This window comes from Tupaia chinensis, unplaced genomic scaffold, assembly GCF_000334495.1.
Source record: "Tupaia chinensis unplaced genomic scaffold, TupChi_1.0 Scaffold000316_1, whole genome shotgun sequence".
NCBI classification, from domain to species: Eukaryota; Metazoa; Chordata; class Mammalia; order Scandentia; family Tupaiidae; genus Tupaia; species Tupaia belangeri.
The window spans coordinates 9031208-9046242 of record NW_006159809.1 but is presented as its reverse complement, the minus strand read 5'-3'; the positions used below and the strand labels follow the sequence as shown (position 1 = coordinate 9046242).

The 15035-nt window shown below is 43.6% G+C and overlaps 1 protein-coding gene across 1 annotated transcript in view; it reads left to right on the top strand.

The window, feature by feature from the left end:
* ANTXR1 (ANTXR cell adhesion molecule 1) overlaps positions 1 to 15035 on the top strand; it is a 269361-nt gene that overhangs the window by 167045 nt on the left and 87281 nt on the right. The window contains 1 exon segment of the mRNA XM_027772987.1: positions 8404 to 8445. Within this exon segment, the coding sequence (XP_027628788.1) occupies positions 8404 to 8445 (42 nt within the window).

Below are 15035 nucleotides of genomic sequence, written 5' to 3'. Positions count from 1 at the left end.
CTCTTTCTATAGCAAAAATCATTCCCTAAGGGAAAAAAAAAAAAAAAAGTGTGTGTTTGGGAAGGAAGATCTGGAAACCAGATGGTCAGTCCTTAAGCAGTAATGGTTCTGGGGGAGATTTTTTTTCTATCACTAATCTGCAGTTTGGGTTTAATAACCTTTCGTGGGCCCATAAAAGTTTAGGAATTGAAATTGCATCTTCTGCCTAAATATGAGATTTCGAGTAAAAGAACGGACCATGAGTTTGATTTGCTTGTCTGTGTGGGTGTGTGTGTGTGTGTTCCCTTTAAATTTATAACCGTAATTTCTACAAATGTTAAAGTCCGAATTTATACTTCTGGGGGGGGAGGGTCTATAAATCACGAGTAGAGAAAAAAAATGGTCATAGCTCAGAAATGCTTAGGAATCTGAATTCTCTCTGGCAGAATGGTCCCTCAACTCAGGTCTCATGGTATTCTTGTAGCTAAGTGCAGCAGACTACATATGCACTCACAATCCAAAATTACCAAAAACCCAAGGAATATTATTACTCAGACTCTCTGAGATTTTACTATATACGTGGAATGCATAAAAGACTAGAAATTAGATGAGGAAGTCGGGCTCCGTCAGCAGTCTTTCCTCAGCTCTATCCAAAGTTAACAATAATTGTTAAGTAGCAGATACATTGAAAATTCTCTAAATAGCACCAGTTCTTCTATAATATAGGGTGTGTTCCTAAAATCATCACTGGAACTTTGGCACATGTAGATAATGGGACTAATGGGGGAAGCAGGCTCAGAGCAGAACATTTAGAACTGTGCGTTCTTGGGACCAGGTGGTGGCACAGTGGTAAAACATGATGCTCTCCAAGGTAATCTCACATAGAAAGATTCCCAGTTCAAATCCAGAGACCTCCTTAATTGTGCTGGGCATACAGCAGCCTATGATCCAGGTCTGGCTGAAAGTTGAGGATGAATTGCAGTATTGAAACCTTGTTGTAGTGCTGTCTCTCTGGCTCTCTCATTCTTGGGAGAAATAAATAAATAAATAAATAAATAAGCTTTAAAAAACAACAACTGTTTAGTCTTATAAAACAATACACCAATAAATAAAAACTCCAGCATTTCAAACATCTTAAATTTTAATTTAAAAACATACTAGTTAATAGTGTACCTTACCTTGATTTTAAAAGGATAAACACCAAAGCTTCCTGGTGGATACTGAGCATGATGTATTAATAGCACTGTGGCTTCAAGTTAAAAGATGATATGGAAGGAAGGACATTCTTAGGATGAAGCATCACGATAGCAGAGGTGGATGGCTGTGACTCATTGTCTTGTTATTCTTTCTACATTGACTTAAAATAGAAATTCAGCTTTTGTTGTTTTGCCAGGTTTCTCTTTTTATTTAAAAGAAAAGAAGAAGAAGCTATTTGTGCGGTTCCAAATAAGACCGACTGCCATGAAAGCACTGTTCTGCTGCTCTCAGCACTCTGGCTTTTTCTGCACTCCATGACACATGCTTCTAATCCCCCTTAAAGGCGTGAGGGCTCCCATGCGTTCCGTTTTCTTCTCTGGTTTTTCAGTGTGCTCTCCCATGGAGCTCCCCTGGGCTTCTTTATACCATTGCTCTCACAGAATGCCATCTTCTCTCATCTCTTCACAAGCTTCTTCTTCAGAAGCTGAAGGCTTTCCTCCTTCATTCAATCCCGAGATTCTTATAACCAGCGTACACATGCATACTGATGATGCTCTATCACCAGCTTTCATGAAGCAAGGCACGCTCACTCAGGAGCATGCTATACACTTACCTTGCACACGAGTAAGCACAAGAGAGAAGGCAAGTGATGGGTGTGTGGATTTTGTGTCTTCCTCCCCACGTCAGCTAAGCAACATTTTCCCAGTCACCTGATGTTCCTTAGTGGCACCAAATATAATCACCTCATATTTTTAAATGACTAATCATTAATGTTATGTTATGTGAATTTTACCACAACACAAGGAGAAAAATACTAAAATATATTTTCCTTTCTCTTTTACCTTGTGAAGAATCCTATTTTAAGCTAACACAATTTTACAGTCTAGTGATTTTATTGCCTATTTCATTTATCATGCATGACCAATTTCACATGTCATCTATGATCTAACAAGTCAAACTGTGCTTATAATTTTCAAATTTTCAAGAAGCCTTCTTAGAGATTAGTTTGGAACACAGCACTGAGAAGTAGAATCTTGTGCATTTTCTTGCAAGCTGCAGTTAGGGGCTAGAATAGGGCATAGAGGGTGTCTAGTAAAGAACCATCATTAGCCATACATCCAACCCAAGACTCTACTGAGCTCCCACAGGTATCACAACCCACTCTTGTCAATGGGACTGTTGGCATCTTAGTTACTAAAGAAACATTAATATGGTGGGCTCAGAGACCAGAATTAAATTTGGATCGTGTATTAAGTGCTTATTGGAAAGGCAAGGAAGTTTAGAATAATCTAAAATGCTTCCTCTACCTTCCCCATATAGGAACACACATTTATTCATTTCAGAAATAGTGACTGAGTAATAAGTACTAAGCTACATGTAGGAGATAAAAGCTGACCACATGTGCTTATGTCTTCTAGAGACTTAGAATCCAGCGCAGAAGAAAAAGATGCAAATGCCAATAGTGCAGTGAGAGATGAGATCCTTGTCCCTAACTCCTAGGGCACCATCTGGCTGGGACAGCTTCAGGACTGGATCCAGGCATCCAGAGGGTGGATACTCTGTATGTGGAGGAGCACAGAGGCTCACCAGAAGCAAAGGAGTGCCTTTAGGAAAAGCTGAGGGTTTCCTCCAGAAACAGTTCTGCCTTCCTCCACACAGGATGATGGAGGCAAGAGAGACCCCAGAGTTCTTGACTGTAGAACAGAGACACCACCACATTTAGAACAAAACCTTTTCAAAGCTGGTATTTCCAATCAGCCACAAGCAACTCTCATCAGAGTAATCGCAGGATGTTTGACTTGAAGGAAAACATTCTCCCTACCTAGCTTATTGGGGTATAGGGTTCTTAGAAATCAGCTACTTCATGATTCTCAGAGCATGGCTGCAGCCCAGCAGGGTAAGCATCATCTGGGAACTTGGTAGGTGGGCATGTGCCCCATGGCAGACCTGCTCATAGGAAACTCAGCAGTGCAGCTGAGGAATCTGTGTTTGAAGATCTCTCCAGATGATTCTGATACTCAGTAAGGTGTGAAACCACAGAGCTAATTGATATTGGAGGACGAGTGCCTAGCTTGTTAATAGAAGAGTTATTTTAAACTGCTCTCTTGGACTTCCTCTAGACAGCAGAGTTGCCTGTGTATCAACAGATTGTTCCTTTTGCAGCAAAAGACCAGGCCTTCAGCATTTCCCAATGCCCCACATCCAGCTCATGCAGAGAGATACTGGGACCAGCAGTTGGCATAGTGGCTGTGTCGCTGGACTCCCATGTAGTCAACCGCTGTTCGAGTCCCGAACCCGGTAGCTTAAACTCACGCCGGGCATGTGTGAGTGCGTGCACAAGATCCCGAGAGAAGAATGGAGGAGAAGGGACTGTGGTGTGGCCATCCCCGCTGAGGGGTGATTTCTCGCTTTCTGTCTCTCTGTCTCTCTGTCTCTCTCTGTCTTTCTGGCAAGCACACGTGTCCTATAGCAAAAACCTCTCAAAAAAAGAATATTGAGACACTAAGTATAATCTAAGAAAAAAAGAGGGCTAAAAAAGAAGTTTTCTGTTTAGTTCCACATCTTGGCCATGAGATGAGCATCTGTTTCCCATGAGCTTGTACAGCATAGCCTACAGCTAACTCCTGGCACAGGGTGAAGAGACAGGGAAGATGAGGAGGAGAAATATGAAGTGGTGGTGGGGATTTCTCAGCAAAGGGACAGAGCTAGGACCAGGGATGCTGCGGAGAATAGCCAGGCCTGGCATCCTCTTCAGACAGCATGTTGAGCTGATCCTGGATTTAAATGGAACAGCTAGTGAGCCAGGGTGTTTCACCTTAATAATTTATAAAAATAAATTATAACAGAGAGCTTTGTAGAGACCTAGTGATTGAAACTGATTTGAAATGAGAATGATTAGACGTCCAGTGTCAAATAGGCCCTAGGCATATGTGATCTTTCTACTACTCATACCATCCTAACTGTATCTCCCTGTCTTCCATCATTATCACTTCTAATATTCAAACTAATAAATACACATGAAAACTTACTCTTTTTTTTTTTTTTGACTCAATGAGAAGTTGTCAGTAACATTTCAATTTGCTAAAGTTCTGCCTGCTCTTTATGGCTTTCCTTTATTCAACAACTATGTTTGCCAGTTCTGACCATACCTCATGTCTGCCTGAACAGAAACAAATAGAATCAGAATTAAAGTCACCAATAAGAGAAGACAGGAGATGTATCTCCCAACTTACAGCAGAGAGTTTTGATAAATTCTTAGGTAGGAAAGAAATACCATAAAATTCAAGAGATTCATATTTTATCTCATTTTTCTCATCCACTTTACTTCACCAGTCCAACTATTCTTGCAAAAGGAACTCTGGGGTAGCTACCCCAAGAAAGCACATGGTCACTTCCTGCCCATCCAGAATATCCAATCTAAAGACAATATAAAGGGGGCAGCAGTGCTGGCCTCCAGAGTAGAAAGAAATGGAAAAATGACCCTAGATTTATTCCTGTAGCCCATTCAGTTCTACCACGTTATGTTTATAAACATTTGTTGAGTTTTCCTTTTGAGTTTGTTTTCATTCTTCCCTGAGAGATAGAGATAGAGAGATAGTGCTCCCTTCATGCTACAATCCATCCCTAGACTCAGCCAACCCAAATCATGGGACAGGCTCACACACTGGGCGTGTCCTGGAATGCAAACCAGGAACCTTTCCATGTGAGTCCCACATTGAAGTGTGTTGTCTTAACCCCGCACCACCACTGGAACCCTTTTAAATATTGGTGAAGATTCTCTTCAACCTTATCCATCCTCTGTTGTCCTTCCTAATGAGGAAGGAACTAGAGAGCCTACCTACTACAACCAAGAGGAACCGCCCATAACCTGCAAAGAAGTGAAATGGGCCAAACCAAACCTAAGCTTAGCAGTCAATTCTAGCTTTCATTCTTGTTGGAAATGAAGGCTTTCTAGATATGCTAGTTGGAAACAAAAAATTATGCAGTTTGCTTATCAATTATAACTGAAAGTGCTACAAAACCACAAATACTGTAAGAGCCCAAAAAAGGGACCTTGCGCATTCTGTGAGGTTCTCCAGAGAAGTGCATTGACTGGTGATCTGTTCCATGAGTGAGTGTTAACTGGAGAATGTGCAGGACTGTGGACTGCGCATGGAGGGGGTATCAGGCTCTCAGGCAGAAGACGCTGAAAATGAGAAACTGGAGAGCATGTGGAAGGAACAGGAAGGTACCCAAGACTAGAGTACAGAAAGTAGAGCAGAGACATGAAGTGAGGGGTGGTGACACCACAGCATGATGGTCTTGTATGGGGTGGGGGCAGTTTGCATTTTATCCTGTGAACTAAGGGAAGCCACTGATCGTTTTTAAATATTGGAGCAGCCATTGACATTTGTACCTCTAAGACCACTCTGTGTGCAGCAAGGCTGCTGTGGGGCTGCAGGCTTGAGAGAGATGCAAGGTGTGGTCCAAGCTGCTCTTGCCATGGGGTGAGGGGCTGCTGACATGTCTCATATTCTGAGCAGTCCCTTGGGTGGCCTGTGTGCTGATCTTGGCATGAGGATTTGGCCCACTTGCAGACAACCCATCCAGCATCAGCGCCTGGAATAGTCAGCTCATAACTCTGAGCAGAGCCTGTCTGGATCACATTTTAAAAGCTCTCTTGCCATCTTATGGGCAAGCTTCTCCCTGTCCCCAAGGGTAAGCTGGTGGTGCATGAGCTTGATACAATACAAAGACTTCTTCCTCGGTGTTCCTGAGCATAGACAGACATCCAGTCAGTGAGGCCAGAGTGGAAGTGCTGAATTCCAGTCTACCTGAGCATGGTGATGTTTTTCCAGAAGCTCAGCTGTGTGTTAGTGTGGAATCTGGATCATAACCTAGTTTCCTCCTCAACTAAGATTTAATAAGCTACATATTTTGGCATTGTATTTTGGGTTTCCATCAGGATCTTACACACTGCAGGATGTAAAACAGATATTCAATAAATACTTAATAAGTTAAATCAAATAACCACAGATAGGCTGCTCTGAGTGGTGGGCCACTTTGTACTGCACTTCCTGTCCAGTGCCACTTGCCAACACATATGTGGCAAAATACACTGCTGCTGACTCCCCTGAAGCCCCTAGCCGTGGTCACAACACCAGCCCCAGCCTCCTGTCTCATTCATTTTATGAAGCTCTGGCCTCTTTGCACATCCTCCTGGAAACCACCATCCATAGGCATCTAATATATTCGGGGGGGGGGTGTTAAAAAGGTAATAAAAACAAGAGACTCAGACAAGAAAAAATAAATCTGTTGAGCACCTACTCTGTACCTGATGTTTAATAAACATGGTTGCACATCATGACTCAATTGCTGCAAGGTTAATGGTTTTGTTCCATTTAGCAAGGACAGTGGAGTTTAGGAAGGTCAAGGGACTTGTCAAATCCTAATAGGAAGAAGCAGGTGCAGGAGTTCACATTTGACAACTAGGCTGTGCCTTCATGCCAAGAGACACCCAGCTGCCATGCACCGAAGCTCTCCTCATTAAGAGGCCTTGCCATGCACACTTCCCACCACTCTCCCATCCACAAGTCGGCCATCCCAACATCCTGCTCCCCCTCTCACTCCCTCCCTACCCCTGCTCTAAGGCAAGAGATAGATTTCGAATCTTAGTCCCCAACTCCTCACCCTTCCCTCCAGTTTCCAGACATTTCCTGTTGTAAAATAACTACTGCCTCTGGGATTACGGGAAATCAGCCTCAGGCAATAATGGCCTTCCCCAGAGATTTTCTTAAGGAACTGTGAGCCAGAGTTGAGTGGGTGAACAAAGTCATGGCTTTGCGCTTTCTAAAGACCTTCCTCAGGCTTCCCACAGTGGCCAGGAAGTGGAGGCAGATGAAATGATAGTTTGAAACCCCTGGAGGCCTTTGTCTCTGCCTCTTCAATTTCCTGAATATCATATGTGTAGAGGACCAGAGTCTTGGTCCACTGGCTGGAATTAATAGAACCTCTAGTTAGAAGCCTATCTTATCATTCGGAGATGACATTACAGATACTGGTAGGGCAAGGACAGCATGGGAATTGGAGCCCTAACTGGGTCTCAAAACAGTCATCAAATGAGAAGACGTGCTCAGTAGGGAGAGAGGAGGAAGAGCTTGACGCCAGGTGGGTACCCTGGCCTGCAGCCAAGTGCCAGCTTCCTGCTGGAAGATGAAAGAATTAGTCCTATGGGCAATGCCTGAGCACTCATTAACAAAACAGGCAGTCCTGATGCTAAGGCATCAAAAGTTATGTCATGAGCTTCATATTTACCAGAAGTCCTCTAAAGAAAAGGACTGTATATAAGGAACCCAAAATGCAAGTAATATGCTTGAGGTACAGAGAGTAAGCCCCCCAAGTTACACAGAAGAGTCATAGAAAATAATGGCCAAACTGCCACGTAAGAGACTCTAAATCCAATGAACTACAAGGGCTTTCATTTTGAGAGGGGTGTGCAAGTTGAGGACAAGAATGAGGAAAAGCTGCTTACAGCTCCCCAGCTGCCTCCTTCCCTGCCCTTCTCCCGCTGGTGTGCCATCCATCCTGTCTGGCTCAGCAGAGGCTTCCAGTTACCTACCTGCCCAGGGTGTCCACACATCTCCCTTCAGCCCCGTAATGGGGCATTTGCAGAAAGCAGTCTTAAGATATTATTTAAATCTTTGTGTCCCCAAGTTTCGGTGGTCTGAAAAAATCCTTTGACTCCTTCCTTGTTTCCTTCTGACAGTTGTTGTTCGGCCTGACCATTACGTTACCATTACCTCCATGGGTACCCATTGGGTCCAGTGAAAGTGAAATGCCTGCAGCAGCCTGTGTGTGGTCCATACCTAACTCATCTCTCCATCACCATTTTTTCACAATTGTTAAATGTATGGAAAGTCCAATGGGTGGATAAAGTATCCGATACATGAATAATGGAATGAATATAATTGCAAGATAAGAGATGGAGTAAGAGTAAGAGATGAAACTGTTACCTGTGGAATTTTCTCTGTACAGACAAAATTGGGATTGGAACCCTCGGCTAGATCATGCTCTAATGAACTGAGCTACTCTGTCTAGAAAGGCACACCATGACACTGACTGAGTCCACCTTGCTTGGGACCATTGTCCTGATAGTATGGCTACACTTCCAAGATGCCTCCAGAGAGTAGACCTTAGAAAACAGGTAGCTGGAAATTCACACTGACTTGTTCTTTTTATTCTTTTCAGATTATCAAGGAGGTCCCTCCACCCCCTGCCGAGGAGAGTGAGGTAAGAGACGACAGCAGGGTGTGGCCAGGTGGGCAGGGTGGCAGAGTGGGGCAGAGAGCTATCTGGGATGCTCTAACTCTGAACTCCTGGCAAAGCGGGGTTATGTCAGACCACACCCCACTGCATGTGAAGCAGCAGGAAGGGAATTCTTTGGTCCTTTCCTAACCAGGGATGACCAGGACCTGAACTGTTAGTCAAAGACAGATCACTTTGGAAAGTTTTCTCCCTGCAAGGATAAAATGTGAGATGCAAATATAAATGTTTTTATTAGCACAAATATTCGCAGCTCTAGGGTACTGGTTTTTCCTCTAAAACAATTACTTTAAGAGTCTCTTCTCACTGTAGATACTTCTCCACATTCTACAAATAGCATCAGTTCTAGGAATATCCTGAGGCTGAGGCGGTTCATTTTTCTTTTATATAGAACAATGCTATCTAAAGGTTTGCCGGGTCGAAATGAAAATATCCTGGAGGAGGGTATGCTAATGTCCCCTTACTCTCAAATATTCATCACCAAGATCAGCGGATGGCTATGTTGCAGGACTCCCATGTGGCCTACCATGGTTTGAGTCCCAGATCCAGAGGCTTGAGACTCATGCTGGGATGTGTTGTGTGCCCAAAATCCCAAGAGGAGAATGGAACAGAAGGGATTACAGTGTGGCCATCCTCCTCTGGAGTGATTTCTCACTTTCTGTCTGTCTCTCCAGCAAGCATGTGTGTCCTATAGCAAAAATCTCTCAAACAAAAAAAAACAAAAACAAAAAAACTTCATCATCTAAATTTTAAAAAATTAAAAAATAAACCAACCTTAGATTCTGACAATAAATTGACCAGTAAGCAGTTCTGATGTGAGGGCAGTTCTGATACAGTGGATGCAGTAATGGCTAAGGAAGAGTACATCTGAGCAAGAGTTCATAGCAAGTGTCTTACCTAATCCTCTGGTCTCTCCCAGGATAGATGGACTCCCTGGATGTAACACCTACCCATTTAGAAACCAGAGTACAGGTCAGAAAACTTAGTGGGACCAAGTGGGACTAAACTGATGAGGTTTCAAGTTCTTATCCTCAGTTCCTAAGGTCTGTTGTGTGCAAACCAAGCGCCACCCCCTCACCCTTCTTCTCAACGCCTTAGTCAAGTTTCCTACATGCAGAAAGAGTAATGATTGAATTTATTAAATTTAAGATTCCATGTGGCTCTTAGTCCTGAACCATATGCATGTAAGTCGAAGGATTTAATAGCTGCAATCAATTAAAGCCATTGGAATATTGCTGGAATGTGAACTTTCTGCCCAGAAATCAAAGGAGGAAATTACATTGCTGTGCAAAGAGGAGGGAAAAAAACTCTCTTTACATCCACAAAAGCCTTTCCTTAATCCTTCATGTGCTAGTTCCAAGATTCCACTTTGGCTTTGTTTCTGTTGTGTGCAGCTGTCTTTTAGACTTCCTAGGAAAAACTGGGCAAGGATCTCCCTTCTGGGCTGCTCTGTTTGCCCTGAGGTGAAGAGTGTTCCCTCCCTCATTGTGTTCAATTAAAGGAGTTCTTCTTTCTTCTGGTGCTTGTTCTAAAGTGGCAAGAAGACATGGCAGCCACCATGACCAAAGTACACCGGGAGAGTTAAGTGTAAGATCCAGGGTTGGAGGTCTGGGTTATCTCAGGACCAAGATCTAGCACAGATTGCACACACAGTCCAAAGCCAATAAATATTTGTAGAATGAAGTATTGTACCCAACATCACAGTTTTAGAGCCTTCCAAAGAGCCCAAACCAGAAAACCACCTAGAAAAATAGTTAAAAGTGAGGGATGAGAAGTAGTTGAGATTTTTCAGTTTCATCTGATTTTTTTTTTTTTTTTTGGAGAGGTTTTCGCTATAGGGTGCGTGCACTCGCCAGACAGACAGAGAGAGACATAGAGACAGAAAGCGAGAAATCACTCCCCAGGGGGGTGGTCACGCCACAATCCCTTCTCCTCCATGCTCCTCTCGGGATCTTGGGCATGCACGCACCCGCGCCCGGCGTGAGTTTTAAGCCACCGGGTCCAGGACACGAACCGCGGTCAACTATGTGGGAGTCCAGCGACAGAGCCATTACGCTAACTGCTGGTTCCCAGTTTCATCTGATGTTTTTAGAGACAGAAATACATAGGAGGAAGGAAGGCCCATAACTGAATGGAAAGTTAATTATGACTTAACTCTAAGCAGCTACTTGGTTTTTTAAATCTGAAGGGACAGGGTCTGCCTGCTGAAGCCACTGACACTGGGGAGTATGTGAGCACCTGGCTTTTCCAGGTTATTGTGTCCACTGACCCTAATCATTTCTCTATAGTAGGACGTTTTTAGATAGGAAAACTGAGCTATGGGCAATTATACAGCCTGTCTAGGACCACACAAGCTGGAACTCTCTAACAGCCCCAGGCCTGACATCCCTCCAGCTATATTGATACAGACACCAGAGGAGCCTCCTGAAGAGATGAAGGGCTAAACTGCTACTACCAGGCATTTTCTTGCCAGCAGACATCAGATACACATTGTCAAACACACACACACACACACACACACACACACACACTCCAAGCAGAAGTACTAGAACAGGCCCATAACTGAGTAGTCTGTATTTCAATATTAAAAATTAATTAATTAATTAAATTAAAAAGTCTACTAAGAAAATAGGTCTGTCCTCTGTGGAAGAACCGGTAGAGTACCACACTGCAGAGCTGGAAACCATATGCCACCATGATTCAAATCCCCACCCACTCAACCTCAAACACACTGAGCACATGTGCACATGCCCAGGATCCTGGCAGACTAGAGAACTGGAGGAAGGGGAATGTGGCATGACCAAGCCCCATGTAGGGTATGTTTTTCTCTCTCTTTCTAACACTATATCAATTATGCACATGCCCATCATGAATAGAAAAAGAGAGCAAGGAAAAAAAAAAAGAAAGAAAGAAACCAAATGAAAACACCTTATTCTGTATGGAAGAATACAGGACAATTACCCTGTCCTTTATCATGTGTGTATGTGGAAGAGTTATAACAATGCAATGATGCTAAATTCAACTCAGAACAGAGAAATTTTAAATCAGTTAGAATGATTTGTATTACAGAAGCATTGCTGGATTTTTCCGACTTGCCAATTCATTTCTAGGAATCCACCTTTAAGACTGACATTGAAGGTGATCTCTCTGGCTTATCCTCAAAAATCCAGATAAGATAGTCCAGTCAGTTCCACTTTAGGTTTTGCCTTCCAGAGCCTCTAGACCTGGGAGTTTCTGTGGCTTTAGTCCTATAATTCACATCAGCACGCTCATAAAACTTACTCCTCTATAAATGTAAATAACATTGTTGGCAGTTGTGGGTTTTGTGTTTTTGTTTTGTGTTTTTGTTTTCTTTTTTTTTGTTTTTGTTTTTGTTTGTTTTTCCAAAATATAACACTGTATTGGAGGCAGTAGGAATTCAACTACAGCTGCTGGAGTGAGCGAGTGAGGAACAGACAAATAAATGCCCTGTTTGGCACTATGCGGGTTTATCATATGGGGTACAGTTCATTGACACTTAAAATATATAAAATCATTGCTTTGGGCTCATTTCTGGGTCAGTTTTACGTTCTCGTTTTTATTGATAGCTCCTATTGGTATTCAGTGAACTGAGGGTTGCTTGCCTACTTGGGACAAATCGGCCATCTGGCTTTTCCAGCAAATGGCTGTCAAAGAAGCAGGCATGTTCAAGAACTTGAATGAGTCTGACAGCCATGGCTTTAGTCCTATAATTCACATCAGCACGCTCATAAAACTTACTCCTCTATAAATGTAAATAACATTGTTGGCAGTTGTGGGTTTTGTGTTTTTGTTTTGTGTTTTTGTTTTCTTTTTTTTTGTTTTTGTTTTTGTTTGTTTTTCCAAAATATAACACTGTATTGGAGGCAGTAGGAATTCAACTACAGCTGCTGGAGTGAGCGAGTGAGGAACAGACAAATAAATGCCCTGTTTGGCACTATGCGGGTTTATCATATGGGGTACAGTTCATTGACACTTAAAATATATAAAATCATTGCTTTGGGCTCATTTCTGGGTCAGTTTTACGTTCTCGTTTTTATTGATAGCTCCTATTGGTATTCAGTGAACTGAGGGTTGCTTGCCTACTTGGGACAAATCGGCCATCTGGCTTTTCCAGCAAATGGCTGTCAAAGAAGCAGGCATGTTCAAGAACTTGAATGAGTCTGACAGCCACTACATGCACAACTCCAGGGGGCGTTATCACATCAAGTCAGTGAAATTGTCTGCTGTCACCTACATGCAGGAGTGAGGCAGCCCGAGGATCTGAGACCTTGCTCCTTCCACCACTTGTTTGCTGAGTAAAATATTTTTGAGTGAGTAGAAGTCAATACAAGGAGCTGTGGAAACACGAGTGGGACATTGAATTTTCTGAGGAATCAGTGCATGGGTTACACTTGAACAATATCTTAAAAGACATGTAAGGAAGTAGGGGAAGGGTTTTCTAAGCATTGAAATGAAACCCTGAATATTAAGTGTGGAGCTGTACCAAAGTCTAGGATGGTTGGCAAAGATAGAAAAGTTCAGGGTCTTTGGATAACACAGGCCTAATCCAATTAGGGCTAACCAAGTAAGCATATCAGACTTCATTATTTTACAGCTGTTTCTCCTCCAGGGCTAGCCCGAGGGTGCTCCCAGGTCTTCCTGAGGACAAGCAGGTCAGAATGGGCCTCTACCATGTGAGGAATGTGCTGCCACTTGTGTTAACCAGACCTCAGCCAACTGGACGTCTGGGGCCACCACATCCTTTAAGATTTAAACATGACTGCCCCTGATGGGAAACCAGCATCCCTCCCATGTCTGTGGTTTCTCCCAGGCACTACTCACTCCTACTCCTTGCTGCTTCTGCACTACCTCAGCTTCTTCACTTGATGGACGCCATAGTCTAACAAGCCCAATTTCTGCACTCCCCCAAGGCACCACTGGCACAAGAGCATGTGCTAGTGACTTTTACTAAAGGTTTACAAGTACGGGGCCTGGTGACAAAAACATGCAGCCAACACATAATCTGTGGCAGAATTTTAAACAGCATATTCTTTACCATCCTGTCCTTCCCACTCTTGAGAGACTCTCCAGGTCATCTTCTCAAGGTGGGCCTGGCAGTGTGCTGGCGCACCCAGTTCCACTCCTTTCTGCTCATCTTCTGCCAGCTGCAAGCCCCTGAACCTCTAATAACATCAAAGACAAGATGACAGGGTTTTTTACTGAGAGAAAGGTAGCTCACACTGAAGATTTCCAGACTGGTCGTTTTCCCCAGCCTGCTGTCTTGTGGGGGAAGGAGAAGAGGGACTTCACGAGGGCCTTTATACTTTAGTTAGCTGTAGAAATTCACTTTCAGGTCTGCTGTGTTTCTTGATGGACTTGATGGGACTGAGTTTACTCCACCAATTTTGACCAAATGAAAAGACACATCAAAGATTTCCTTCTCTTCCGGGGGTTGCAAAACCCTCTCCAGAAAGTGTAAACAGCCATTCAAACTGCAAGGGAAACTCTGACTCTCCCATTCGTCAAACCCTGGGTCTTTGTGTTGCCTTTTGCCGCTGCTGTTTGTGTTTGGCAGGGAAGCTCAGGTCAGGGGACTGAAGGCAGGCTTGGTGTGTGTATCAGGAGCCTGCGGAGCAGATTTAAGTCTAGGCATTTCCTGTTGTGCGAACGCCAGGCCATGCGCATGCGCGCGCGACTGGCGCGCCCTCCTCCCTCCTAGAAACCAGAGATGAGGGCAGGGCAAGGCCAAAGGTGGGAATGGACTTCCCGCCCTACATCCTAAAAACTAGGGAATTTGCAGATTAGAGAAAGCCAATTGTAAATCCTTCTTTAGGTTCAAATTATTAAGTGTGAGGGGGACAAAAAATCCCTGGAAAAGGTATCAGGAAACCAGACCAGATCTTCATCTTCAGTTCACTTCATTTCCTGGATCTAACTGTCCACTTCTGTGCAATGCAAATGCTGAGTTAGATGGTGTAATGTCTGCACCCCTGTTATTTTAAGAATTAGGAGACTTATATGACTAGGAGTTCCCTATTGAAGAAAATAGCCTTATTCTTGGAGTTTCTTACATTCTTGGTGTTACTGTGTTCAGTTTTAGCAGATAGGATTTCTGTTATCTCCTTTGGAAAACCGGCCTAGAACAGGAATACCCAGGCTTTTTGGAGCCATAGTTTATGTATCTATGTGCACAAAAGCATACATCCTCCTCTAGAGGTAAAGTCCGACCGTGCATGTGAGATGCATAAGGTTCCTGCTGTGATAGTATAAACTGAAAGAAGTCTTCGGAGGGAACCAGCAGTTAGCGTAATGGCTATGTCGCTGGACTCCCACGTAGTCAACCGTGGTTCGTGTCCCGGACCCGGTGGCTTAAAACTCACGCCGGGCACGTGTGCGTGCGTGCCCAAGATCCCTAGAGGAGAATGGAGGAGAAGGGATTGCGGCGTGACCATCCCCCCTGGGGGGTGATTTCTCACTTTCTGTCTCTATGTCTCTCTCTGTCTGTCAGGCGAGCGCACGCGCCCTACAGTGAAAATCTCTCCAAAAAAAAAAAAAAA